The sequence below is a fragment of the Podarcis cretensis genome (assembly GCF_951804945.1).
Source record: "Podarcis cretensis genome assembly, chromosome: 7".
Lineage (NCBI taxonomy): Eukaryota > Metazoa > Chordata > Lepidosauria > Squamata > Lacertidae > Podarcis > Podarcis cretensis.
In genome coordinates this window covers 47,761,886-47,789,690 of record NC_137176.1, presented here as the reverse complement: position 1 = coordinate 47,789,690, position 27,805 = coordinate 47,761,886, and the positions used below count along the sequence as shown (strand labels likewise).

The following is a 27,805-nucleotide window of genomic DNA, read 5'->3' as shown; positions in this document are numbered from 1 at the left end:
GTGGTTAGAAAAAAGGTCTCAGGCTGTCCAAACTGAATAATAGCTTGACATCGGAAAGCAAGTTCACACTACTCAGAGTCATTGGTGTTCTCAGGGTTATTGTTACAGACTGGTTCTCTTTAAATAACAACTTCCATTGACATGAACAAAAATGCCATGCTATATCTTAAGCCATTCTGAAGTCTGCTTCTGCAACAACTGCCAGAGGCAATAACCCCGCTGTTGTTCACTTACACAATGATAAAATGAGACCAGTCAAGAGCCCTTGAACTTGCTATTTAACTAACTTTGACCCTGATTTAGCTCTTGAACATGTAAAGAGAACAATGGTTAAAGTGACTGTAAGGCTCATAATTTCACAATAAAAATGTAAATGAGCCTTGAAAGTCTACAGTGAAAAAACCCTGAGGCCCAAGAATTAATCTTTAGGCTTGTCCAAATTTCCACTTGTCCTATGCCTCAAAATCACAGGTTCAAGCATGTTTCCATTTGACCTGCACATTCTAAGCAGAGGTCTCAGCTTGCCCCACTTTTCCCAGGAAAACCCCACTCTTTGGTGCTAAATCGGAGCAAGCGTCAATCCAGAGAAAGCTCCAATTGCCATTTGCTCCAATCAAGTGCTAATTAGCTGTTTTCTCTAGGGGGAAGCAGCAGGACAAGAGGAAGTGTGGATAAGCCCTTTGTAAGGATAAATCACCCTTGGGTCAGGCCAGGATCATACTTCATGCTGAAATTTTACACATTTATTCCAAACCCAAATAAAGTTTTGGAATCCACAAATGACAAAAAAATCTCTAAACATTAAATAAGTAGTTCCTTCTGCAGCATTTGGCTCTTTCCCATACTGATCAACAATGAAATCAAAGGTTGCATAGCATGGGTCCATGCCATGGGTCCAGACCATGCCAATTCTGCTCTGGTCCTCTGAAGGATTGATGCTGGCATTTGAAGGAGCCATGGTATGGTACAGACTGCTGCTTATGTGACCCCAGACTCCAGTAGTTCTCAAACCACTATAAGTAACCTCAAAACAAGCCCTTATTCTCACATTCCATGGCTTGGCGGAGATTCCAGGTTGTGTTTAGCCCATACTATGAACACACTGGATTAGAATACTTAAAATGGACTGAGCCTGAGCTACATGGAACAAAAGGCTTTTTACAGAACATTCATGTGTCTGCTATCATGGCCAGATGAATTCAGCCTCTCAGTGGACTGTGTGAATCGAAAGCAACTGTTCAGGCTAAGAAAATATGAAGCTAGAAGCTCAAATTGGAAAAACTGAAGGGGGATGTAATCTTTCACATTTAACCATTGACCACCACACGTAGAAATCCCCTGTATACATATTGCACGATATATTTAATTGGCACCTTGCTTTAATGCAACTTTTATTACAGCCTGTTAAGGACAGTCCGTGATGATGCAATTAAATGCTTCAGTAATCTAGTGGAAGACCGCAATAATGTCTGAACCTACTAAAATCACTGGTCTGCTGATTACAGGTGATACTGCTGCTGATGTGGAAAAAGCAGTTCAAAACTTGAAATAAAACTGCATTCTGAGTCAAGATCAAACTTGTCCTGCCAACCTTTAATTTCAGCAAGGCAACATATTTTCTGCAGAATATATCCACCAATAACACAACTCTAGTGAAGGAGCTTTTGCATAATGGAAGATAGTTAACATTACGTTTGAGAAAGAAAGCATTTCAGTCGATTCATATTAAGAATAAATGAATTGCATTTATGCCAAAAGCTACCTGGGCTAGAGCTAGGACCTTGTGCAGCTGCTACCAGACTGCAGCTTGGAACACTCTCCAGGCTCTGCCAACCAGGTTGGTTGCTGGGCGCTCCTGAACAGGTAGAGCTTCCTGTTTGGATTGGAAACTTGCCTGAGCAGCAAAACTTTCCTGGCTCCAGCATAGGAACATAGAAAGCTGCCTTATACTGAGCCAGACTATCAGTTTAACTAGCTCATTATTGTTTACGCTGACTGGCAGCGGCAGTCCAGAGTCCACACAATTTCCTTTGTGTTGTACAGTTCAATGGAATACAGTCACTAGGAATAGCTATACAATTCTACATACCCCCAGTCAGGCGCTCACAGGTCATGAGCTGACCATTATCAGGGCAGTTGCACTTTTGACAGTAACCTCCATATTTGAGTGGGTTTCCAAAATAACCAGGAGCACAGCTACACAGGGGAAAAAACACAATTTGCAATTAATACATTTTTACTCAGCTTGGAACATCTTCTGCTGGCATTATGGTTTGCACAAAATCCAGTCGTGAAATCTAGCCATTTTATTAGATTTAACTTGTAATTGCCTATTCTGACAAAATTTTCACACACAAAAATTCTTAACACATCACATCAAGCATTTGGGGTTAGCTGTAACATCTGAAAGACTGCAGAAAGCAAATCCAACTGTTGACCAAAAAAAAAAAAAAAAAAAGCAAAACCTAGAAAACTTGGCTGTATCTTGTTTCTTTCAAATCTCCTATGACACTGGCCTTCAACTGGTGGGTTAGGACTCACTCGTGGGTCATGGTCTGATTCAATGTAGATCGCAACTACAGCACTCCCACCACCCAAATATATGTTAAAAGGTTAATAAATGGGTCCCCAAATGCATGTTTAGGTTAAAAATGGCTCCTGGATATGAAAAGGTTGAAGACTATTGTCCTACGAGGCAAAGGACCAGTTAGTCCAGCCAGAGTTGTAGGTTGCTCCTCATTGTCTGGACATGTAATTCAGGACTCCTGGAATCTTAAAGAAAATTAATATGTGGTCATGAAATTCAATTATGTTGTCATTATTAACATAAAGAAAGAGAACTTAATTCAAAGTTATGCAAGCCAGGATTAGGGAGAAAAGAAATCATCCAACAGAGATGATGTTTCAAAAAGTCTAAATTAAGAGGAACACAGTGCAAAGGGCTTAGGCACTTCCTCTTCTCCTACTGATTTCCCCAAACAACTCTTTAGTGCTCAAGTGGAGCAAACAGCAATTTGGGTTTTCTCCAGATTGATGTTTGCTCCAACTGAGCACTAAAGAGTAGGCTTTGCCTGGGAAAGAAGCGGGGAAAGGGGGAAGCCTGCAAAACCTCTTGTACCCATGCTTTCTAGGCATGGGGCAAGTGGAAGTGTGGACAAGGCTAAAGTGACAGTACCCAACTTTTTTTACTGCATTGGCTTGGCCAACAATTCCTACCTTTGAAATTCAAAGCTGATTTCAAGTTGGCTTCTTTCAAAATGAACCACATTTAATAGTACCCACTACATGCCAGTTTGGACAAAACAACAAACTACTGTACAGTTAAGGCATCCTTTTTGCAGCTGCTTGAAGTGCACCTAGGTTAATTCTTGTCAGGCTTAACTATGCTTTAGTGAGCTGTCCAACATATTATTACATATAGGGTTCAATCCAGAGGGGTGGGGAAGTGTACTCTCCTTTGAAATTAGTAAAATTTTAGCAGAGTTAAAAATTTCTTTGGACTGCACTTGTATTTCACACTGCTGCTCAGATCCAAATGCTCCAAAGTGCATACAAGGGCTCTCATGTACAATAGGAGATCTGCGTAATTCACGTCAAAACCAAGAACAGTGTGCACAATCCCAGCAGAACGTGCAGACTTCCAAATACACTGAATTGAATGCAGCAGGTTGTATCTGCAGAAAGCTTTCTATGTGCTTTCAAACCCCACAGCGCCTTGGACTGTAGACCAAGTATGTTAATATGGCACACCCTTAGAATACACAATGGGCTGATATGCTTGTCATGCGGAGCCAGACCATGGCTTGGTGCAAACATCCATGTGTGGGGTCTTCTGGAAAGAAGACCATAGCTGCTTTGCTGCTCCCTGGTTATTATGCTGCAGACTTGTATTGAGCTAAGCCACACCTTGGCTTAGTGTGTTGCTTGAACCTGGGCATGTGAGTTAGCTTTCTGCACACTAACCACAAGCTATAACCAAGGCATGTTCTAGGTTGATGGCTCACAGTTAATCTGGAGAGTGCTCAATCATAAACCTGGATTTGGACAACATGCTGAGCCAGGTCATGGTTTAGCTCATGCCAGAGCCATAAAATAGGGGATAAGGAAGTAAAGCAATCACACTCCTGTCTTTAGTAGCCTGCATGCTTATATGTTTGTGCTAAACCATGGTTTGGCTTAGCATGATGTGTAGACTAATATTTTGCAATGTGCCACTTTTTAATTAGAAAACCCATATTGAGACAAACAATCACCTTTCACAGTGCATTCCAGTATAACCTTCTTTGCAGAAACACTGAATTTCTCCACCATTTTCCACGCATCCATTAGCAAAACTGCGGGGAGGAACAGAAAGACAATACATATAAAATACGTTTTACACTTCAGGCATATTTAGACAGGTTTCAATATTTTGCAAGAAGCTGAGATTTAAATTGCTGCCAAAATATCAAATAGCATTGAGAGTCCAGGTGTATTGCTGCCTATCTGCCTAGACCTTCTGAGAACAGTTTGTTCTGCTTAACAATGCAAACAACCAAATCCTTAAAAAAGGAAATAGGGAATAAAAATGACATCTATTGATGTGTTATTATTGAGCAAATACAAATGTACTGCATTTCCTTGAGGATTCTAAGTGAGGCGTTTTTATCTACAGAAATCTTTGTATTTGGTGATGCATTACCATGGACAATCTCTATGACAACTCACTCGCTTCTCTGAATTCTGCACAAGATTTAGTCTATACCGACATAGCAGATCAAGGCATTTATGCCAGGCTACCAGCCCATCCCACCCTTTATCAGGCTCATAGTGGCTGGTAACCCCAGTGAAATGAGCATGTGTAGTATGATGGCACCTGTGCAATTCACTAGATCTCACTCATTGCACAAGAACAGTGCCTGTTGGTGACAAAGGGGCATGAGAGGAAGCAGGAGATCTACCACTACATCAAATTGCTCAGACAGTGGTGCTATGACATCTGCTTCTCCTCTGTGGTGTAGTTTCTCAATTCCCTTCCCCCAAGAAAATATCCTTGCACCTTGGGAATCTTGGTCCCCCACCCACCATTCAACTATGCAACACATACATAGGCATGAGGATCAGGATGCAAAACATTCACTATTATTTGCTTTTAAAAAAAATCACTTTCTACACACTCCTGAGGGAAACCATTTGTGAGTTTTCAGAGGAAAAAACTACGTACTTAAAGTAAACTATCTCTCTATCTATCTATCATCTATCTATAGTCTATCTATAGTTTATCAGTTATTTTCATAAGGCTCTTGACCTCTGCTTTTGCACCTGGCAAATGTTTGAGGCCCTTGGCCATTAATTATCCTAATTTTAAGTGCTACAGGGTCTTGCTATTTCACAGGACCCCAAACATTTTTAGCCAAGCTCATTCTGAAGAGTCAGGTCCAATGTAATCTTCATCAATTCCTATCACCCCTTGAAATGAAAACAAACCCAAAAGGCCACTATCATACACTGCAGTGTGCTCTGTCCACACAGGCATATATAACTGTTTTTGCACTGTTGTCATTAATTGTCCCGCCTATATTCTTTTGGCAAATGGTGGTATTTCAAGAAGATCAGACAGCTGCAATCTGCCCCATTCATATACCCAGTAGTAGCTTTTTCAACTCCTATCATAGGATCAGGTGTCAAATTTTAGGGAACCATACTAACATGGGTAAATACACCATAACTAAGGAATAACATGCTCAAGGAAGCCTCAAGCATTCAAAAAAAAACTACACTTAGCAGACATAATTCTTTTCATGGCAGAATGGTCCAACACCTTTGTCAAGCAGCTGGAAGATAAGGAGAAGACAAAGAGTGAAGAAAGAGCTGTCAGTGGAGAGGGGTCCTTTCTCCATCCTCTGGACCCCCTGGACCACTCAACTAACCTGCTGTACCTGAACTGGGTGTGGAGAGTGCAGCTGAATGGGACACAGCTGTGGGCAGTCTGAGGAAGTACCATTCACCTTGGGCCTGCCCATAAAAAGCAAATCTAGAGTGAGAGACTAGGGTGATGACTGCTGTTTCCATGAACTCTTTATTGTGAGACTTTTGTGGGTGAGCTGAAAGTTTGTTTGGATCCTGGGCAAGAACCCAGAGCCTAAGAGGGAGGGTGTGTCAGAAGATAGATGAATTAATATTGATGTAGTATATATATTAGTAAGGGACGCGGGTGGCGATGTGGGTTAAAGCACAGAGCCTAGGACTTGCCAATCAGAAGGTCGGCGGTTTGAATCCCCGCGACGGGGTGAGCTCCCGTTGCTCGGCCCCTACTCCTGCCAACCTAGCAGTTCGAAAGCACGTCAAAGTGCAAGTAGATAAATAGATTATTGGCTCCCCCAGCCAATAAAGCGAGATGAGCGTCGCAACCCCAGAGTCAGTCATGAATGGACCTAATGGCCCTTTACCTTTACTTATATATATTAGTAACTTTGTATTACTGTAACATTTTTATATGTAACTCTGTATTTTTGTAATATGTTGTTTAAGTTGTCTGTTGTTGCTTCAGCGTTCTGTACACTGCTTAGAGATATTTTTAATACATTAAGTGGTATAGAAATTAATCAATCAAATAATCAGTCAATGTGTCAAGCACAAGAAAAACACAACTCTCCTTTCCTAGCATCCCTCCCCCACGCCCCCACAGTACCTGCTTGTAAAAGGACAGCGACAAGCCCTGCAGGTTCTTTGCGTGGCATCTCCAAAGTAGCCTTCTTTACAGCGTTCACACTTCTCGCCAGCAGTATTATGCTGACAATTCTTTTAAAATATGTACAAATATATAAAACCAGAGAGTTAACAACAATTCAATTATCAGCAAGAGAAAATTAGAGTTGATCAGTTCCAAGCCATTTCCTCCACACAATTATATTACCACAAGAACAAACATATGACTTTGACAATGTCTTCATTCTCTTGAATTATAGAAAAGTTGCTCAGCTGGGGCCAGAGATGGCAGAATATTACAGTATTCACACATCTGGTTAACATGTCACTGGTTTAAATAACTACACATCCAAGAATCGGACTCTTAGTTGGAAGTGATGCAAATACTTGTGAGCAACTTTGGATTCATTTCACAATCTATTCGAGTCTCTCTATAAATGAATATCCTGCTACCCATTTTTTTCTGTTTAGCCCTTTAGTTTGAACAAGTTTATATAGTCTCAAATCTAGGTAGACAGGTCCAATAAAAGATATTTTTTTTTTGTACTTCTCACAGCCCTAGCATAGGACTTAACATTCCCAACACAACTGGAACAACAACACTAATACAGGGAGGCAATTGCCTCAGGACAAGTACAACAATTTTTCTTAAAATTAGTTTTTATTGAAGATTTTATTGTGTTACAAAATAAATAAATCAAAAAGGAAAAGTACATATAGCGTCTCCACTTTCAATTCATACAGTTTTTTTCCACAGTTCATTTATGTTTGGTATAAGATACTAATGTCCTGGACATCTTGTGGTCAGGGGAAAGGGGAAAGAGAGAGGGGGGAGAGAGGGGGGACACTGTTCTTTCATTCTGTTGCATAATGTTACCTGTCAGAGCAACAAAACCTGATCAGATCATCAAACTGCCACCAATGAATTGACATTTTTTACTTTATGGGGACACATAACTGCACCCTGGAAAAACTATTTCCTCTGCAAAATGAATTGAAAGTGTCCATCTTTCAATTTGAATTTGGAACCAATAGTCATCAAACAGTCGGGACCACCTATGCACACAGAATGCAAGCTGCATTAATTAGTAACAAATATATGGCACTAGCTATAACACAGTTTGCATGGCTATTAAAACAGCAGTAGCAAGGCTGAAAAAGCAAACCTTGTCTTCTCTTGATTTTCCTGCCTGTGTGTTTTCCTGTCATAGCCTGCCCCATTTCTCTAATCAAAATTTCTTATGATTCATACATCTCCTGGAACATGCTGATTTGGCTAACAATTCCTATGTTTAACCCAAAAGGGTTTGTTGAAGCCAAAGTCAAGGGAAGTATTGCATAATCATCGTCAGAGGATTTCAATGCAGCCAAAATAGGTTCATAATGAAAAAGGCACCCATGCAATGAATCTGGCAGTGAGTCCATGCAGTGAATAGGGGGCATGATCCTATGATAACTTTTCAGAATAAACTATTGAGACAAAAGCAGTGAAATAGAATACAAGATAACAATCTCCCAAGAGTGCTATTGATGCAAACCCTGATCCTTCAACTAGAGCTCATATTTGTGCAAGTTCTTTAGCAACAGAATTGTAAATTACACTTTTAAAAGCGTAATTCAATTCAGATGAGATTTGTATCTTGCTGCAAAATTAGTTTGCAGAAATCAGACATTTACCAATTATGTCTGCATTATAACTGTCCATTTCCAATGTGCGGAACTACCTTCTCTTGACATGCTTATACATGCATTCTGTAGCTTTCACTCTTTGGGCAGAACTAGTTGCTACAAAAGAAACATGCTGCGACCACTTTCTAGTCTTTCTATCAATGTGTAGCTTATTATCAATGTGTGACATTGAATGTTTTCCGCTCTCTGGTTCAGACAGCCAACAAGTTGAGATGGTAGTGGGAATTGCAGTGCCGTGGCATCACATCACACATTAGCCACACATTACCAGGAAAACTGGAGACACAAAAATGGCAGCAATTCTGTATTTTTTGTAAAATGCAGTTTTATAATGAGTGTTTAAAGTCTGCAAAGCAAGCAGCTGGCATAATCATACTAGCATACCCACAATCATGGTTCAGGTAAATAGAATCAGTGAACTAAAGTTTCCAAGTGGAATGCACTGCTAAATGGGTTGCATTTTTAAAAGATTGGGTGCCATTTTCAAATGATTAGAGAGATGGAACCATTTATTATTGTGACAGACAGATTTGTATTCCAGGTAAACAACTTGCATTCTTACACATACTGTATGATGGATATTTTACCTATGTTTACGAGAAAAACAACAAATAGATATACAGGCTAACAATTTTATTATGGTAAATATTTCGTGGTTGAGGGTGTACTCCATCAGATGCGTGGAGTGTTACTGGACAATACTCCACGCATCTGATGAAGTTGATTCTAGTCCATGAAAGCTTGCACAATAATACACCTGTTAGTTTTTAAGGTACCGTGCAATTCTTTGGGGTGGTGTTGTTGTTGTACTAATAAACCAAAGCAGACACCCTTATGAGATCACTACACTTTATGAGTTCACTACACATGTGCTCATAGAACTCATTCACTTCAGAGGAGTGGTTCAATATATGCATTGCTTTGCATACACAATTGTTTACCCTCTACTAGACAGAAGGGCCTAGGATCTAGTGCAATACTGGACAGAGCAAAACTACTATGTACGTCAGTGGTTAGTAACTAACAGCAGTGATAAATCTCAACAATCTTTGCTATTATTACTTACAATACAAATTCCAGAACCATCCAGGCATCTATTTGCATTTCCATGACAATTGCAAGGAACACACCATCCTGTTAATAGGCCACTGTTCTCACGGTAGAATCCTGGGCTGCATTCCTATTGCATACGAAGGAGACTTTTTTTAAAAGGCTATATGTTTATACCTTTAAAAAGAGGTGTTCTGTGAAATTTTAAGGTAGAAGGAATTAAATTGCTAAATACTGTCATATGAATACCTATTATATGATTAAGAGGAATAGGTTTTATTCTAATAGTCATCTCAGTTTGGTAAGCCAAGACATATAGCCAAAGTTTTTCAGTTTGGACGCAGCAGGAAACTATACTTAATGGAAGACTTCTTGGCTTGTTTGCTTGCTTTCAGGAAGGGGTGAGCCAAGGGTCTCTGTGTGAGACCAAAAGGCTCCTTCATAACTTGTCATACTGAGATATGATCAAATGCAGTCAATGTCAACCATGTCTAAAGTCCACAAACTGCCCAACCATTTTGAAAAGTAGCTGTATATATCAGTGCTCTGAGATCTGTCAAGAAGGATTCTCTCAACCTAAACCCCTGAAGGCTGTTCTGGCTGGACATATTTCATATCCTGTGAAGAATGTTTCCAGAATAAGTCCAGTTTAGTAAAATACTGTATTTAAAATACAGCTAAAGGTGTTTTTGTTCTAGATCCATAGGTTTCTGTAGAACTATGTTTGTTCATTAGCGTTTAACCAATTTAAAGTTTAATTTTCAAAACTACTTGCTGTAAAATAACCTCATCCTGATTTCCTCACCTGAGGGTATATGAAACTATGTTGAGGCAATGGGAGGCATTCTTTAATATGAAGCACAATTTGTACGTACAGGCTTGTCCCAAAGACAAGTGAAGCATGAAAAGAATGTTCATCAACTAGAAGCATTTAAGAAGTAAAGCTGCTCTTCCGCTATCAATGTCAACTGACAGAATTTTGGGGAGCAGGATAATAATTTTTTAAAAAAGAAAAGAGACACAGTTGTCAAAAAGCCATGTCCTGTTTCAATAAAGCATATCAATTGAAAATGTGGCTTTCACCAATGAAAAGGGATTGTAAAAAAACTTTGATAATCTCTGGGCCACCACTTCAACCATCCCCTCTTCAAAACCTATAATCTTCTATGAAGTCCAGTTGTGATGTGAGCATCTTGACAACCCCAGTACTGTATGCATGCTCTCTGTGCTTAAACAAATGGAGTGAGAAGAGGGACCATATACAATGGCCCCACCCCAGATATCACCATGCCCCCCTGGACCTGTCCTTTTCCTCCATACATGAAGTTTGAGGTCTGAAAGGGGCATGTACATCCCTAGGTGCTCCACGTGATGGGAGACCTTGCACATTCAGACTTCCCAATTGTGTGGAACTGCTTCATGTGTCTATTCATTTCTTTTAGCATGAGACCTTATTCCTGGCTGAGACTGCAGAGGACAAAGGATTAGCAAAGGATTAATCCCCACCCCATGCTAGTGTCCTGATCCAGATTGCTTCCTCCCTCTGCCCCCAGCGGCAATTTGTGTAAAAGAAAGAAAGAAGTCAAGGACAAACAATGAAATGAGTTGTGAAGTTTTAGCCCTTAGGTGTGGTTCTGGGAAACTTGTCTTGAAGTCCTATCTCTCTCATGAATACATTGTTTAGAGCTGGGCAAAACTCCCTATGTGTGAAAAAATAATGAGTAACCTCACTTGTTTATTGTGAGGAGAAACAAAATGAAGATTATAAATCACATTACAAATTAACAGGTCTATGTGAATGGTTGTAGTAGAATTTTTTTAAACAACAACAGTTGATGCTGTTCACAAGAGGGAATTATCCTGCAGCAGCTACCAGTACAGGCATTTAAAGTATGGATTATTGCAAAAGCAGCTTGCTGAAATAAAGCTACTTATGACCCAATTATTAAAAATCAGTTAAAGAGAACTATTTGAGATGTTCATATGAAATAATCAGTTTAAAGCTAGCCATTGTCTTTCTCATGTAACATTTTTTAAAAAAGTTCTTCCAATAGTAGTTTCCCTGCACACTCAAATTCCATTTTCAATTGCCTTGAAGGAAAATAAGATATCCTGTGCAGATAACACTTCCATGGAGGACACTGGAGTGTGCACTGTAAGTTGTGACAAACGCATATTTGTCCACTTTGTTCAAATGGATGGGGAGCAAATATTTTGTTGGCCACATGGCAATACCACTCTGGCAGTCAACATTTCAAAGCCACAGTAAAACTGAATGTTCATTAAGTTTTGTGTTTGAAACAAGGACTGCAAGCTTAAAAAGAAAAAGACTAGAAACAGCCTTTCTACCCATTCTATGACCTTGTACACCAGTAGAGTCTATTACAAATGGTTAACACACTGCCCAGCTAACGACTCAAACAGCAACATTTTGTAGCAGGTCTTCTGGACCATATAGTCCAATGGATAAAGAGATCAGCTTGTTGTTGTTTTCACTCAAAATACTGCATAACACACTTTTATGTCAGGGCTATAAAAAGCAAAACAAAACACCTTAAAGCAGGGGGATAGGGGAAGAAAGAACACACGTTACCTGTCTTGGTTTAAAATCCCAGTGATTTTGCTGCTGCTGCCCTCCGCCAAGAAGATAAGGGAATCCTATCCTGTGTTGTGTAGCATGCACCAAACAGTGCCTCAGGCCTATGCATAACACCAGCCATCCAATGTTGCCCGGCCTCTGCATTCCGGCCGTCATTTTACTTAGCTTAAGGCTTTGCTGCTCACATGCAAGGAGTCTCTTTTTGCTATGCAGCCCTTTTCTTATACTACCCTCTTATTGTTCAGCTTCTCTGACTCAGTCTGTGTGCTGTGATATGCCCCTCCTTTAAAACTTCATACATGAGTCAGGTTGTGCAACACATAGCAGTTCTTGAGGTTAACGAACCGCTTTCTAATTCCTGCAAATGAGCGTATATCTGCATTAAGGTGTGGCAGGCATCACCTTTTCCCTGCCTAAGACAGTCAGGCAGTACTAGACGATTAGAACTGTAAATCACGGGCTGAGTAATTCTGTGGAAACATGCAGGGTGTGTGAGCTATTTTATGGAGTACTGTGGTTCTATACCTTCCTTTGGGCTACATGTTTTAATCAGTCCAGGAAAAGGGAGCAAAAGAGGCATTTTTGTGCATGGTGAGTAGGAACAGGAATGAGAAGAGTTTAGTTAGTGTATTAAATGCAAGCCTTGGCATGCTGATCGACTGCATTTTTCATATAACAGACTGTGAAATGTATTTTTTTTTAAGCCTCTGAAAGTATTTTTAAAAATGACAAGCAAGCTTTATGTTATTATTGTAACCTGAGAATAAAGTTGAGAGACTTGCACATCAATCCAAGTGCATTTACTTGGAAAAGTCACAATGAACATATCAATGAAGTGTTACCAAACAAGTAGCATTATTAGAGGTAGTAAAACACAGAAGAAGACAGAAGCTTAGTAGGTACAACTTTTCTCCTATGACAAATGGCAGCTGTCAAAACACATTCTCCTGTGCAGATATCAAGGTACAGGCCTTTGGTCACCCCCATGAGCAGAAGCTTAGACAGAGAACCAAAATACCTAAAGATCAGTTATCACCCACTTCCCATTCATCAAATAATCAATCTGATGCCTGCAGGGGGTAATTTGCATCCCCACTAGGGAGCTGGAGTAGATGGAGATTTAAACCTCTCCAAAATCATGTCTACCTTCTTCCTATTTCTCTTTACTTCCCATCCAAGTACTAACCAGGCCTGACCCTGCTTAGCTTCAGAGATCAGACGAGATTGGGCGTGTTCAGGGTAGTATGGCCGTAGACCTATTTCTCCTTACTTCCAATTCCTTCTCCTTCTCCTCCTTCCCACTGATGCCAATATCAGTGGGTTTCTGGGAGACCTGAATATGTTGTTTGAGGATGGGTTCAGGCTCCTAGGCCACCCTGTATGTAAGATCAAACCAGTCAAATCCAGATTTTCAGATTAAAAATTTAAGTACTAGGCAATTTTTTCCTCTCCTTTACTTCTGAACAATTCTGAAAATAGCTGTCACACAGCATTATGGGGCATAATATGGAAGAATAGTGATCAGAGGAATGTCTGGTGGCAATGATGTCTTGGCAGAGTGGGTGGGACATATCTACTGCATGACCACTCCTGCTGATTGGCAACTGAGGAACTAGCTAGTTGTCTCAGGATATGTGTGAATCCATTCCTCCCCCCCAAAAAAACCCCCACAGCCTGAATTTTTAAAGAAATGCTGAAATATTATGCTTCACACATCTTTAGAAACTGGGTTGTATTTTATTGGTTTTACTTTTAAACGTTTCTTGGTTCTATTTTTGTCATTTGGATGTTTGAAGTTATTTGTTCACACAAATGAATTAAAATGAAATCCATAAATTATAAAACTCCATAAATATATAATAGCTGAATTAAGTACAACTTCTACAAGAGGACTACACTATGAAGGTGGACTACACTATGAAGAGGACTACACTATGAAGGTGGAACATAATTGTTCAGAATTGTTCAGAAACGCGTCTCTCCTGCGCTTTTAAGGCAATCAGTAAGAATGAATGAATAAGACTCTCTCGTTGCTATAGCTAAATCAATACTGTTATCGTGTGTCATGAATGATGCAGAGCAGAAACAAAGACAATTTCCTACCTGACATGAATCACCCATATATTCAGGAGGGCAGGAGCATGTCTCTACATCAAAAGCAACGATGCCATTTCCTGCATTGGAGGCTTCTTCCAGACCGACCTCGCCCAAGGTTAACCGCTGAGATTCTGTGAAGTAAAGTCCTCTGATTCGTAATCCATCCAGTCTAGACAGGACCATCATCAGTTCCTCTCGAGATACCAAGCTGTTGCTGCTTGCATGTCTGAAGTTTCCCTGCACATTCAATATATAATTAAAGTTAGGAGAAAGTTTACCGTAATTAGCAATCTACTCAGTGTAAAAGTACTGCTGCACATGCAAAGGGATATAGATTAAACATAATAACAATAATAAAACAGGTCCATGCTTTATAAGAAGCAACGGGTGCTGGTAGCCTAAGGGAAAAGGACACTAGCAGAATGAAACCCAAGCAAGAGACAATGTAAAGTAAAGTAAAATAAATGAGGGTCAGCCTCAGAAGTAGACATATAAGGACAGATTACAATAATAACATACAAAGTCAACTAGGACAGGAACAAAAGGTTTCACTTGACACGGGGCTGTGCAAAAAATTCCCAGTGCTTAATTATTCCACAGAAAATTTCCTGTTTCATTAGTAACAATGAATGGGTGCCAATTTTGAAAGAAAAAACAACAACCATACCAAATTGCATATATGCATACATTGTAATAAAATACATTTAGAAATCCACACTTGAGAGAAAATACATTAATAAATGTGCTATTCTATGAGAAAACTCATTCAAAAATATATATTTAAATATCATGTGAAACTGACATGGGACGGAAATACATTCATCCATCCACACTTCATTGACAGAGTTTGTTGTAGGCTGGACTACAAATGCCTGAGAGGAAACCTCATGCATCAAAATGAGATTTGTTTGCAATGGCCTCAAACCATTTGCAAGCACATATGTAATTGAAGGCAGAATATAACTCAAAAGTACTTTTATTTTTCAAGTTCAGGCATGAGCCTGACAAGAACCCAACTTGACTTTGAGACTGCGGGAACAAGCAGCTGTTTCACTGTAAATAATGACACTATTTCTGGACAACAATGAGGCAAAGCCCTTTCCAGAGTTTGGCTTTTCAGAAGTGTTATATTTCCTTGGGCTGTGAGAAGTCCAGGTGCAGCACAACAGGAAGTATTTAATTTAGTTGAGAGAGAGAGAGAGAGATAAATACTGGAGAAGTATTTCTGGGAAGTGGGTTGTACCATCTCCAGTATACAGGCTCACCAAGCTCAACAGTCTCATACAAAGGAAAAGTTAGGAAAATATACAGCAAAAAACCACTCACTTTCCACAACTAATGAACCTTAGAATTAATCACAACTGTAACTCACACATTACTTTGACCCCATTGCAGTACAGATTAGGGAAAGGTCCCAGTGCCTACATGACGCCCTCATAACTCTATGCTTCAAGTAAGCACCAGTCGTACCATCTAACTCAGGATACAGCAACTTCATATATACCATTTATGCTTCACATTCTCAGTTCCTTATTGGAGAACTAGGCTTCACCTGGCATGCATAGTGATATTCTCTTTGTTGTATGGTTTCTTTTCCTGATTAGAATACACTTGCAACACAGTTTCTTCACATTTGTTCAATTTCAAATGTTTACAACAGGAAGGAAACAACAGAACAATCCTACGCATGGTTAATCCTAAGCAAATTTTTTTCAGTGGGCTTTACCTGCTCATAAGAGTATTAAAAATTGAGGCCTTTAAAGTGTACTTTGAAGCAAGACTGTTTCTGATGCTGTGCTATAAAATAAGCAGAAATGTCAGCTAGTGATTTATGAAAGGGAATTCTATCAGTCTTACCTCAAGTAGCCGAACTGATCCATAATACTGTTTGTCGGGCAAAGGATTGTTAGGATCCACATAGATTAATTTCATTTGGTGGCCCTGTGCAAAAACATTACCATTCCAAACATCAGTATAATATTCAATGTGCAGAATTAGCATGCTTTACAGAACTGCGTTAGTTGAGAGATATTTCAGTTGTTATTAGATCTCAACAAAAAGAAATGTAGTTAACATTAAAGTATAGTAGTGGTGGTGGGGGAAAACCTTTTTCAGGCTGAGGGTGGCATTGCCAGGGGCAAAAGTGAGTGAAGCAATGAATGCCAAGCTTGCTTTTGTATAGCAGTCTAGTTTCTACACCCACTCCTCTCTACCCTCCATCCAGGCCATCAGGAGGAATTATTAGAGTTTAGGGACACATTCCAGCCAGGGTGTGTGGCCTGAGGAGAGCCCCAAGGGTCAGCTAGAGAGACCCAGTGCTCATCCAGACTTCCTTTTGTGCCATGTTTCTAGGCACAGGTCTGTGCTTTAAAGCTACATGTCTGGGTGCTTCCACCCCTTTTTTTTGGCCCTATGGAAAAATCCACTTCTTACCACTGAATCGGAGCAAATGGCAATCTGTGGGAAACCTGAATTGCTCTTTGTTCCAATTCAGCATTAAAGAGCAGGCTTTCCTGGGAGAAATGGTGAGGCAGAAAAGAAAAGAAAAGAAAAGAAAAGAAAAAAAGAAAAGAAAAGAAAAGAAAAGAAAAGAAAAGAAGAAGCACTCAGACATGATGCTTTAAAGAGCAGACCTGTGCCTAGAGAGCTGCATTTGTATGAGTTCCCCACCCTGGAAGTACAGTATGGTATCTCATAAATGATTAGCTAGCTTATTGCATCATTTTAGAATGCTGTAAAATAGAAACAGTGTAAAAACTCTATTCAGACCAGGACGGTTCTTGGAGAAAGTTTAGGAGCAGGCTTTAAGCTTACACATTTCATTCTCGACTGGCTTCAACTTTTTCTTCCAAGAAATAGTAAATACCAAAACCAGGAAATCCCAGGTTTATTTTAATGTGTGATCTTCCAGTTCCTTGCAGCTAAAGCTAAAGCCATCTTTCCAGCAGATTTATTCTCATGTGGTCATAAAGATGGCACATTCAAATAAACACGTTTCAGGCTTTCGCCTCTCCCAACAGGGGCTGTATAAAGTCAGCAGCAGGAAAGGGAGAGGGAGAAGCAGGAGAGGAGAAAATGCCACCTGAACAAAGCAGAGCAACCCTTAAAAATGGTTTAACAGGAAGACTCTTGATTTCACAGGCAACTTTCACTTACAGTAAGCTGCACATCGGGGCTTTTTTCCAGTAGAGTCATGCCTTCGCTAGGCAAGCCAAAGGATTTAACTTGATAGCTCAAGTAGCCGCCATATGTAGAAAGCTGAACAACATATTTAAAGAGATGGTGAGAATTATTATGAGAACTTATGACATGGTTTCTAAGTATTCAGAGCACACTTATCTCAGAACCTTGACCCTTGGAAGAACATTTCCAGTGCTACCAACACAGGATTAATGGAGGTGCAGAAGCAGTCAGATCAGGAAAGGGGTAATGTATTCTGAAACATGCATCTTTAGAAGGCATTTCTACAGGCATAACCCCAAGAGGAACTGATGATTATTACTTAAAATACTTAATAAAGGACAGGGAACCAAAGATTACTGTACCTTAAAAGTGGCTAAATTGTGTGCTGCTGCTATAAAATTAAGGATACAAGCTTAATTTTAAACTATTTATGTTCATATGCTCTCTGTTGTTGTATATGTTGCAATCTGGTCAGTGAGCAAAATAAATGGATTCATTCATTCATTCACCCAGCTCTAACACACATCATGCCTTGTGATATAATGCCAGGTCAAAAATTATGAAACCAATATCAAAATATGGACTTCAAACCAGTTTTGGACAGTATATCAATATATCACCCAGCCCTGCTATTGACCTTGGATGGTAACAATGTTCTGAATACAGCTTTGAGGGACATGTACCTTTTCTCCCAAGTAAGATGGTGGTGCTACCCAGTATAAATTGTGCACAGAGGGAGGCAGTTCTTGAACATCAGCAACGACACTGTTGCTGCCTGGATTGAAAGTTACAGGGATGCTCATGCCATTATCCACAGCTTCTAGGTGCCAGTTCCTCATATCAACAAACTAAGAGTGAAACAGACAATAAGACACTAAGAGAAGTTTCTATACTGAATACAGTTTTCCCAGAGCAATAGAGTTAATGCGCATGACTACCTGTTTTCTGGTGGAAATGTTTTGTTTTGCCTCATGTGAGAAGTTTTTCCAACTCTTTGCCATGAGCAACAGCTCCTGGTTTTGTGTGACACCACAAACCGTCTCAGGCAAGTTACTGCATTCAGTAGACTGAGGTTCTACACACCCACCAGCCATATCACAATATAGAAACCCTTCTGCAGCCCCACTACAACAAGGAATGGGAACTGGGAAGCCACCCAATTCACAAGTGCTGACAAACTATGTGTCCGGAGGGGTTGAGAGGCTTGTCACAGGGATTGCTACGGTGAGTGGAACACATAGCCTGTGTCTTATAGTGATGTGCAAAGCTTATTGCTTCTGTTCACAGTGAACAATCAACAGTTTGCCAAAGGCTGAAGAAAAAAGTACCAGCCACAAACTCAACAGCAGCCTCAATTAGCCTTAACTGTTCTAAGAAATTACAATGGCATAAAGGGGAGGGGAATAATACATCTTAAAGACACATGTATATACAAAGTCACACCCCCAACTTCAGACATAAAAACAGTGACTCTAATTCAGTCATAACTTGGTTCTCAAACGGAATCCATTCCAGAAGTCTGTCCGACTTCTGAAAATGTTTGAAAACCAAGGCGTGGCTTCTGATTGGCTGCAGGAGCTTCCTGCACTCAGTCGGAAGCCACGGAAGCTGTGTCAGATGTTTGGCTTCCAAAAAAAGTTTGCAAACCAGAACACTTACTTTGTTGGCGTTTGTGGCGTTCGGAAGCCAAAACATTTGAGTCACAAGGTGTTTGAGAACCAAGGTAAGACTGAAATTGGAATAAGTCTTTAATTTTAGGCCACAAAACTAGACGAGACTTGATCCATGATTGGGTCATTCATTTTAAAGAAGAGGTTAGAAGCAGCACACCTATAAGTTTTTTCCTGCAGGTTAAGCAGCACCTTCAGGCAGAGGGCTATTTAGACTGGGGAAAGTGAAGTGTGTAAATTCTTCATGGCACCGAAGCCCAATCTAATTTCCCCATGCCACAGCTACTTTGAATTTAAGCAAACAGGAAATCCAATCAGGTCTCCTGCTAGTTGCACCCTTAAAATAGTGATTGAAAAAAGAATAACTTACAGCAAACGTACCTTAACCCTACGTTTATTTGTGCTGCGACAAATATTGGTTGCTCCGAAACAAAAGCAATTGGTGCAACCCTTCGGGTTAGCAGAGTCCAAATAAAACGACCCAGGGCGGCACATGTCACACTGAATACCTTCAACATTCTCCTATAAGTCAGTTGCAATAAGTCATTAAATGTTTCCACATAAAGCTCCTGCAGTAATATACACATGAAAAAAGCTGTAAAATACATCCAAAATAATACATAACATTGTTTCATCGCCTTGATTTTCAGTACACAGTAGCACAAATGCAAATGAGGTTGTCTCCTTCTGAAAGGAGTTTCAAGCAAATGACACACATATGCTTTTGCTCCTTTGAGTGCATAACAAGCAGCTTCGCCAATACTATGCTTGTGTGCATTAAAATTTGTTTTTTTATTTTTTTATTTTTCTTTTTTCTTCTTTTTGTAACTCTCAAAATTTTGAATAAATATTATTTAAAATAAAATAAAATTAAGGTGTTTCCAAACAAACCTTTTTTGTGGATGATTGTCACACATTTTGACTGCTGTCAGTCACAGACTGATTCACACTGAACGCACACAATACACAATATTGTGCGGCTCTTGATCTAGTTGGAAGCAGGGATGAGAAAAATCCATCTATTTCTGGTCCTTGTTGCTATTTCATGTGTTCACCCATAAGTCTGTTCTGTTCCATTTCTACATTGATCCACATTTTTTTTTATTTTAAAGCTCTGCACCGAAATTTGCAAAATATGCATTTTAAAATGCACTTGGATATCTTTGACCCAAGAACAACAATGTGTCAGAACACTCAGGAACTGTAAAAGCTGATGAATAACCAACTAATGTTCTGATTTGAACCTTAGTCCAAGAGGTTTGTTTTGGAATTTGCAAAGATCAACATACAGTCGTTCTGAGTTTAAAGACTGAGCCTAACTATGTGTGTGATAGCCACTGTGTCAGAGAATTACAATAATACCAAATATATGTGATGTGCAGCTGATAAGACAACTAAATTAATCATCCTAGAAAAAGATAATTGAAACTCAATGGATTGTTGAAAGTTAGCACTTGCACTTGTACTTACTCTTGGAAATGACTGTTTGGAAGTACTATTAAAGTTTGGCAATGAACAGTTAGTACATCAAGTTAACACTTTATATACGGGACCATGTGCATATTCCTGAACTGCAAGGGGTTGGACTAGATCCTCAGGCTCCCCTTCCAGCCCCCAAATTCTATGATACTATAAGCCAGAAGCTGAATTAATGTGGGATCACAACTGAGTAACTCCCGCAAATGCATTGCTACATTCACTGAGCCCATTACTAGATGATTAGTAGTGAAGTGGGCAGCTGGAGTGAAGTTAGCAACATTCTCCCAGCATTTGTCAACCAGAGTCCAAGAAATGTGCTAAGCAGTGCACACGAGATATTGGAGCAGTGTACACAAATATCCCCAGGACAACGGAAGTGGGTTTTCCTAGCACCATTTGCACTACTGGCAGTAGAGAGTATTTAAGGGGGGGGGGGAATGGTTTTTGCACAAGGGTTCCTCTTGATCAATCTGTATAATAACAATCCAGTTGAAGTGTTTCTATTGATTTAGGTGGGAGGTGAATTTGCTTCCCTCTGAAATAAGGGACGAATGGTGAAATAGACACTCAAGGAACAGCAGTGTTGCTACATGTTTCCTTCCGAGGCTTGATTGCAAACCAAGGTATTGTACTAACAAATGTTTCCTTGGGAAGCTCACAAGTGTTAGCTCCATTTAAGAATTACCATTGTTTTCATATTATGGTAATTTAGACATGGAAAATGCTATACAGCTAATTAATAATTTTATTATTCCTTCAGAAATCATGGGAACAGTAATCATCACTAGTTAACTAAGGACAAACTCCTGGCAATTACAGTCGCACCAATTCTGAATGCAAAAGCACCTGACCTTACAGAGGCAAACTCCTGTCTGTGGATGACAAACATCTGGCTCTGTTCCTTCTCTGTTACATTCGCAGGGTTTGCAGTTTGGAAAACCATAGGAACCAGAAGCACATCGATCGCACCGTCGACCAGTTATTCCTATGCGGCATCTTCAGTAACAAAATAAAACCAAAAAACAATTTCTGAAAAAAGGTTTGCTTTTTTGGAAACTCAGTGAGCCAATGAAAGAGTCTTTATGTAACAGTATTAAAATCAGTGTATATGGTAGTTTTCCATTAGCAAATAAATATCACACCGTGATGTCATAAAATACTAGTGTTTCTTAGATATAATTTAGGCATCAAAGCCGGACATGCTGGAACAAACATTTAGAAGTGTCAGCTATAACTGAATGCTGTTCTTCAAGTGAAGACCTCATTACTAAAACTCATTGCTTTCTTTCACAGTGGTATACAGCAATGGCATTTTTTAAAATGTCTGAATAACAGATTAGCCTGAAGGACTAAACAAGGTTCAAAGCTCTGCTTGAAGTATACATAAGTCAAGTAAGATAAGAACACTGCACACAGGTGAGGCACAATACGCACAGTGTTGAAGTGCGATATCCATACATCTTGATAATAAAAGCAAATTTGCACACTAAATTGGGACTTTGAGCTTTGGTGCACTGCATAGATCTGAAGCTGTGGAAAGACAGTAGCTCTGTGCCAGCAGACATGTGGCTGCTGACCAGCCCGAAGTGTATGTCATTTAGAAGTCACATGTCTGTATGGAGCTAACCCAGCAGCCCCCATCCCATTTTCTTCTGGTTAGGTCCATAGGTAAGAGTGACAGGATCCCCTGTTTCCTCAACTGTTGCTTGATGGTGGTAGCGTCTTTCTTCCCAAACACACCCAATCACCACCATAAATGATATAGGCCAATTGGCAAATTTGATTCATATGTGGGAAGCTCAAAGACTTATTCTTTCATAACATAATGTAATGCAGGCCAGGGAACTGTGGCTATTGGGTGGGACACAGATATTGTATATAAATAATAGACGCATACAGCCAACAATAAAGCATACTGTCTCCCACAAATTGTTTCTCAGAGTAAACCAACCTCTTAGCACCCACTAAAGCTCCTAGGCATTCCACTTTTCAGAAATTAATTAACACTGCATAGATGCTTATTTTGAAGAAAAGGGCTTCTTGTTCCATCCCATTTCTCTCCCTTGCATCCCCCCCCCCAAACGTGGAAGTTTAAACTGTAGTCTGATAATATGGACTTACTTGCACTGCCCAACAATTTTATCACATTCAGCATTTCCCGGATTAATAATGCCTTTCCTTGAGCAATTGCAGCCCTCGCAGCCAGTGAGGGGGTGATAGCCGAAGTGCTGCCTCACACACACTTCACATCTGGGCTTAACGGTTTGAGGAGGACAAATACACTTTCCAGTGATGTCATCACAAAGTCGCCGCCCACAGCTGCATGCTAGGATTGAGAGAACCATTTAACACATGAATAATATTGTATACCAGTATATGCAAGTTCATTTAAATTTGAATAGAAGTTAAAAAAAGCAACCACTAGAGCTTGTTTTGCCTCATATCAACTTTATCATATAATGGTCTTAAAATAGTTTAAAAAGTGAAAAATGAAACATATATATGCTACAGGAAGTAGTTCTTTGGGACAAGCATTAGGCTTTTCTAATTAGGTTTTTAAGTAACAAACACGAAAAGCACAATAAAATACAATTAGAAAAAGACAACATCTCAGATATCTCATCAAGTACTGGGAAGAACATGAAGGTGTAATTCTGCTGCCTGGGTTTTTTGAGGCGCAAGAAAGACTTGAAAGCCTTGCAGACAAGAAAGACTTGCAGCTGTACACAGACCTGGACCTCAAAACTGGAGAGGCCAGCACTGCTGCACTGCCCTCTACCTCTTTCTCTCTACTGAGATCTGCCCAGTGTGTTCTCCAAAGCTCTCCTCTGAAGCCCCATCTCTAAACCAGCTTCATGCCAGCATGGGACTTACAACTTAAATCAGAAATAAGGGGAAATGGTGAGAAGACAGGATGCCATATAACAGTTACAGCTATATGATAAACCACTATTTGAAACCATACACATAATGGCTTTCTTTGGGGGACATATATCTTGAAAGTGCATGTTTGTTGCTAGGAGCAGATATTGAGTAGGTACAAATTGTGGCATGCACTCCTTTCAGAGCGGAGATCAGTACCCAGTCTCTCTCCATGATAGAAAATGTGTCAAGACATATCTTTTCAACTGGCCTTTTAAATCAGTATTAGTGCTCCTACTACTGCGTGTAATGCTGTTAGTTATGCTTTATCGCTTTAATGCTTTTATGATACTGTTGCTTTATTGTTCTGCTTCGTTGTAAACTGTCATGACTAGTTTACAAAAAGGCAATATAAAACAATTAACAGAAATAATGTTGATATTACTACAGATGCACTTGGATGTCACGTTACACTATTGTATAGCAAAACATAAATGAGCCTAGCCTCCTCTAAGGCTAGCTTTAAAAAGTCAGCTTCAAAAACCATGGTTTTAAAGTACCATAGTTAAATGTTAACCACAGTTTGTTGGTCTGGGCAGCAAGACAAACTGTGGTTGGTCTGGGCAGCAAGACAAACTGTGGTTAACAAAAAGCAGAGGAGAAAGCTTCCGAATGCTTACATAGAGAGGGAATCGGGGAGCATGTTAGTCCAAGAGGATACTAGGCTCGTTTACATCTTGCTAAAACATAGTTTAGAGTGACATCTGAACTCCAATAGTACAAGCATATATAATATAATAATTTCTCAAAAACCCACAAAGAGAGGGAACCAAGGCTTTTTGTGTAAATGTAATAGCTGCATTAGTATTTGCTTTGGTCATTTTAAAAAACCTGCATATAGATGACCACTGATAGGACAGGCTATAAACTTAAGGGAAATAAAACTGGAATGAAATACAGAATGAAACTTTAAACACTTTAGGCAACATTCCAAAAACGTGTAATGCAGCACATGACCTCTCCCAAGAGTTATTAAAGACATCCTTACGTTTGCAAAAGGGAAATCCATAATAGCCTGTTTGACACCTGCTACACTGGCGGCCAATGATGTGTTGTCTGCAATTGCACTGCCCTCCCACAGGGTTGCAAGTGCGACTGGTGGCCCCATTTCTGTGGCAATTACAAGGCAGTGCTCCATCATTGTAGGCAGCTGCAAGTGACCTTGCAGACGTTCTACAGAATTCTGAGGAAGTGGCAGGGCTGTCAAAAGAAAAGAAAAAAGTAAACTGTGATTTGTAAAGCACCATGAACACCACAGTGGGCAACCTGTGGCCCTCCAGATGTTGTTCAACTACAACTCAAATCATTCTTGACCATTGGCTGGGGATGATGGGAGATGGAGTCCAACAACTTTTGGAGGACTACAGGTTCCCCACTGCAACATTACATAGACAGTGGAAGTAAAATAAATTAACTAGCTAACTGGCACCCATATAATAAATAGCAGATGTGTTTGGTGTCGCAGAATATGAGGCTGACTTACTTGATGTAAAAACTGTTCCCACCACAATGATAGATGAAATCAAATGACTTGTCCACAGTGTCTTTCTGAAGAAGTCTATAACTGTAGCTGTCTGCTGGAACAGCCAGTACACGTTCCTTTAAAAATGATAAAGAAATGAAATGGTATGTTTAATCTTAAGTATCCAAGCACTGTTTCCAATTTCCATTCATTTCAACGCAATGTGTATGCAAACGGTACTTGCACTGCACTGATAGGAGCTCCAGAAAACAAGGGCCTTAAAGTATTTTTATTTTGCATACCACCCTCCATCTGAAACTCAACAACAGCCCATTAAACCCAATAAAATAGGAGAAATAAATAAAACATATCACAGCAGAGACAGAAAACACAACAGAATCTGGAGAAATAAAGCGGTTTTTCACTGGTGCCTATAAGATGTTAATGTAGGGACCAGGAGGGACTCCCACAGGAGAGAGTTCCACAAGCAGGACGTCACAGTCTAAAAAGTCTTCTCCATTGCCACCTGCAGCCACATAGTGGTAGCACTCAGAAGAGCTCCTGAGGAACAGCTTGATATAGTAGAAACAGATGATTGGGGGGAAAGACATTCCCTCAAAATACAGAGGTCTTAAGCAGTGGAGGGCTTTAAAGATGAGAAGCAGCACTTCGAATTGTGCTTAGAGACAGACCAGAAGTCAATGGAGCTCTTTAAAGATTTGGTGAAATGTGTTCTCAACCAACATCTTGTCTCATTTGGTGCCACGGTGGCAATGTTTTGAACGGCTGTTTCTAAGCAGTCTTCAAAGCAGGCCTTCATACACCAATAGCTGTAGACTGGAAATTACTAGAGGGTGGATAATTGTATTTTTTAAAAAATAATACTGTAATTCTAAACAACCAGCTCATTCAGCACATCATGGGGATGTGTGGTTATAAGCACTAAAACATTTTATAATTATTAAGTCACAAAATATTGTAATTTGTCTATCTCTATCCAGATAAAAGGAATCTTCCCTGGTTGAAAGAAAGCTGCAGCAGCTGCCTGCATAACTGAATGAAAACAGCTATACCACTGTTACCTATGCTTTGGGTAACTTTCCATTTAAACTATTACAATGTATATAGCATGTGGTGCTGTGCTTTTAAAAAGTTAGAAAATCACCATTGGTCTGGAATAGGGCTACAGATTTATTGACTGAGAAGTTTGATCATATTACATCTGTATGTTGTCAAACGCACTGGTTCCCAGTCTGTTTCTGAGCCTAATTTAAAGAACTGGTTTAACCTTTACAGAGATAAATACTTTAGGTTGAGACAATGTTCGCTGAAAGATTGCCTTCTCCCATAGGTACTTATCAGAATCTTAATATCTTTTTCAGAGGTTCTGTTCCAGGTGTCCTTGCCAAACAAAGTGAAGCAGGTAACCACAAGGGAAATGGCCTTTTTGGTAGTGGTATCCCAGTTATAGAACAACCATCCCTTCGAAGTTTGCCTGATGCCATCTTTGTGATTTTTTGGTGCCAGGGAAAGATATTTTTGTTCACCCAGGCTATTTAAATAATGTATGTCTTATGGTCTGGCCTGGTCCTCTTATGTTTTTTTAAAAAAGCAAACCTGTATTTTATATGTATTTTAAGTTTTTAATAGTTTGCATTGTTTTATACTGTAGTTTGATTTTTGCATTTGTTTTGTAATGAACTTCTGAATTGGGTGACAATATAACTTTAGTTAGTTTGTTAAATTAATAGTTTTTAAATAATAATAATAATAATTAAATTGTCTTGAATATAACAAACCCTACCAACACAAGCATTTTTCCATTAGGAATTTTCACAGTGACTGAGATATCATGCTGAGGGGTGTCAAGTTCAATTCGATTTTCTGCCATCACCAAACCTCGGCATCCAGCAATATGCGGACAAAATGAAGCATTATAAGACCCTAAAACAGACAAATGGAAAATAAAATAAAATGAAAACTGTGAAAACTCAAAACGTGCTAAAAATATCTAAACCCATGTAAAACCCAACTCACCTGACCAGAGTCGTCCTCCATCTACAGTCACGTGTACAGGAAATGTTGGGACCTCCGGCTGGTAAAACTGTATGACAAACACGTATCTGCCCAAATGCGTCACTCTCCCATGCAGAGTAATTTGGTTCTGTCAACATAAAAAAAGTTTTGTGTTTTGAGCTTCATCCTATTTATAGTCAAAGTGTGGCAATGTCTAAGCACCATCCTTGCACACTACTGGTTATTCAATTTAGCACAACTGAAAGTGTGGGGAGGTATCCTATATAAAAAAGAAGGTTAAGTTTATGTACAGGATAGATAGATAGATGATAGATAGATAGATAGATAGATAGATAGATAGATAGATAGATAGATAGATAGATATGCTAGAAATCTCTTGTTTAAATTCTCATCCTGCTTGGACCTAGAAAGCTGCAGTAGGGACTGTCCTTAGAGGAAAAGAGAGGCACATCTAGTGACTTCAAGAACTACTTCTTTCTTTCTGCACCAGCTTTTTGCCCAGACCTGTAGTGGAATTTAATGTCAGAGCAAAAGCTCTGTAAGAGGCCAACGTATTGTAAATCATTTAAGAGAAACTCTTACAGTTCTGCAAGAGTTCGGCTGCATGCCAGATGATATTAACTTCTACAAATCAATTGACATAAACACAGCCAAGTCTGTGCTGGACTATGACCCGCATTTAGTTCAAAATGTTAAATACCTGTGAAGAAGTCAAAGTTACTCCCTTAGCTGTATGAGCAGATGGCAAAGGAGAACTCAGTGGCTCCTGGTATATCACATTTCTTTGCACTTCTGCAACCTGCCCATCCCTCAGAGCATCCAAGACCACGGCTGAAGGAGGCGTTTCATATTGCGAGGGGAGGCAAGAAGCACTTTAAAAGGGAAACAGAATCAGAACATATACATGTATACACAGAAAAGTGAATTCAA

General features: G+C 39.6%; 1 protein-coding gene across 1 annotated transcript in view; it reads right to left on the bottom strand.

Annotated features, from left to right (window-relative positions):
• Positions 1-27,805, bottom strand: part of LAMA3 (laminin subunit alpha 3) — a 130,540-nt gene that overhangs the window by 39,442 nt on the left and 63,293 nt on the right. The window contains exons 30-45 of the mRNA XM_079982598.1: positions 27,576-27,747; positions 26,876-27,002; positions 26,643-26,782; positions 24,860-24,975; positions 24,365-24,576; positions 22,576-22,780; positions 21,306-21,450; positions 19,357-19,497; positions 17,989-18,153; positions 17,279-17,380; positions 15,980-16,063; positions 14,129-14,359; positions 9,443-9,556; positions 6,671-6,780; positions 4,254-4,334; positions 2,090-2,196 (exon numbers count right to left, since the gene is read on the bottom strand). Of these exons, the coding sequence (XP_079838724.1) occupies positions 2,090-2,196; positions 4,254-4,334; positions 6,671-6,780; positions 9,443-9,556; positions 14,129-14,359; positions 15,980-16,063; positions 17,279-17,380; positions 17,989-18,153; positions 19,357-19,497; positions 21,306-21,450; positions 22,576-22,780; positions 24,365-24,576; positions 24,860-24,975; positions 26,643-26,782; positions 26,876-27,002; positions 27,576-27,747 (2,252 nt within the window). The remainder of the gene's footprint in view (positions 1-2,089; positions 2,197-4,253; positions 4,335-6,670; positions 6,781-9,442; positions 9,557-14,128; positions 14,360-15,979; positions 16,064-17,278; positions 17,381-17,988; positions 18,154-19,356; positions 19,498-21,305; positions 21,451-22,575; positions 22,781-24,364; positions 24,577-24,859; positions 24,976-26,642; positions 26,783-26,875; positions 27,003-27,575; positions 27,748-27,805) is intronic.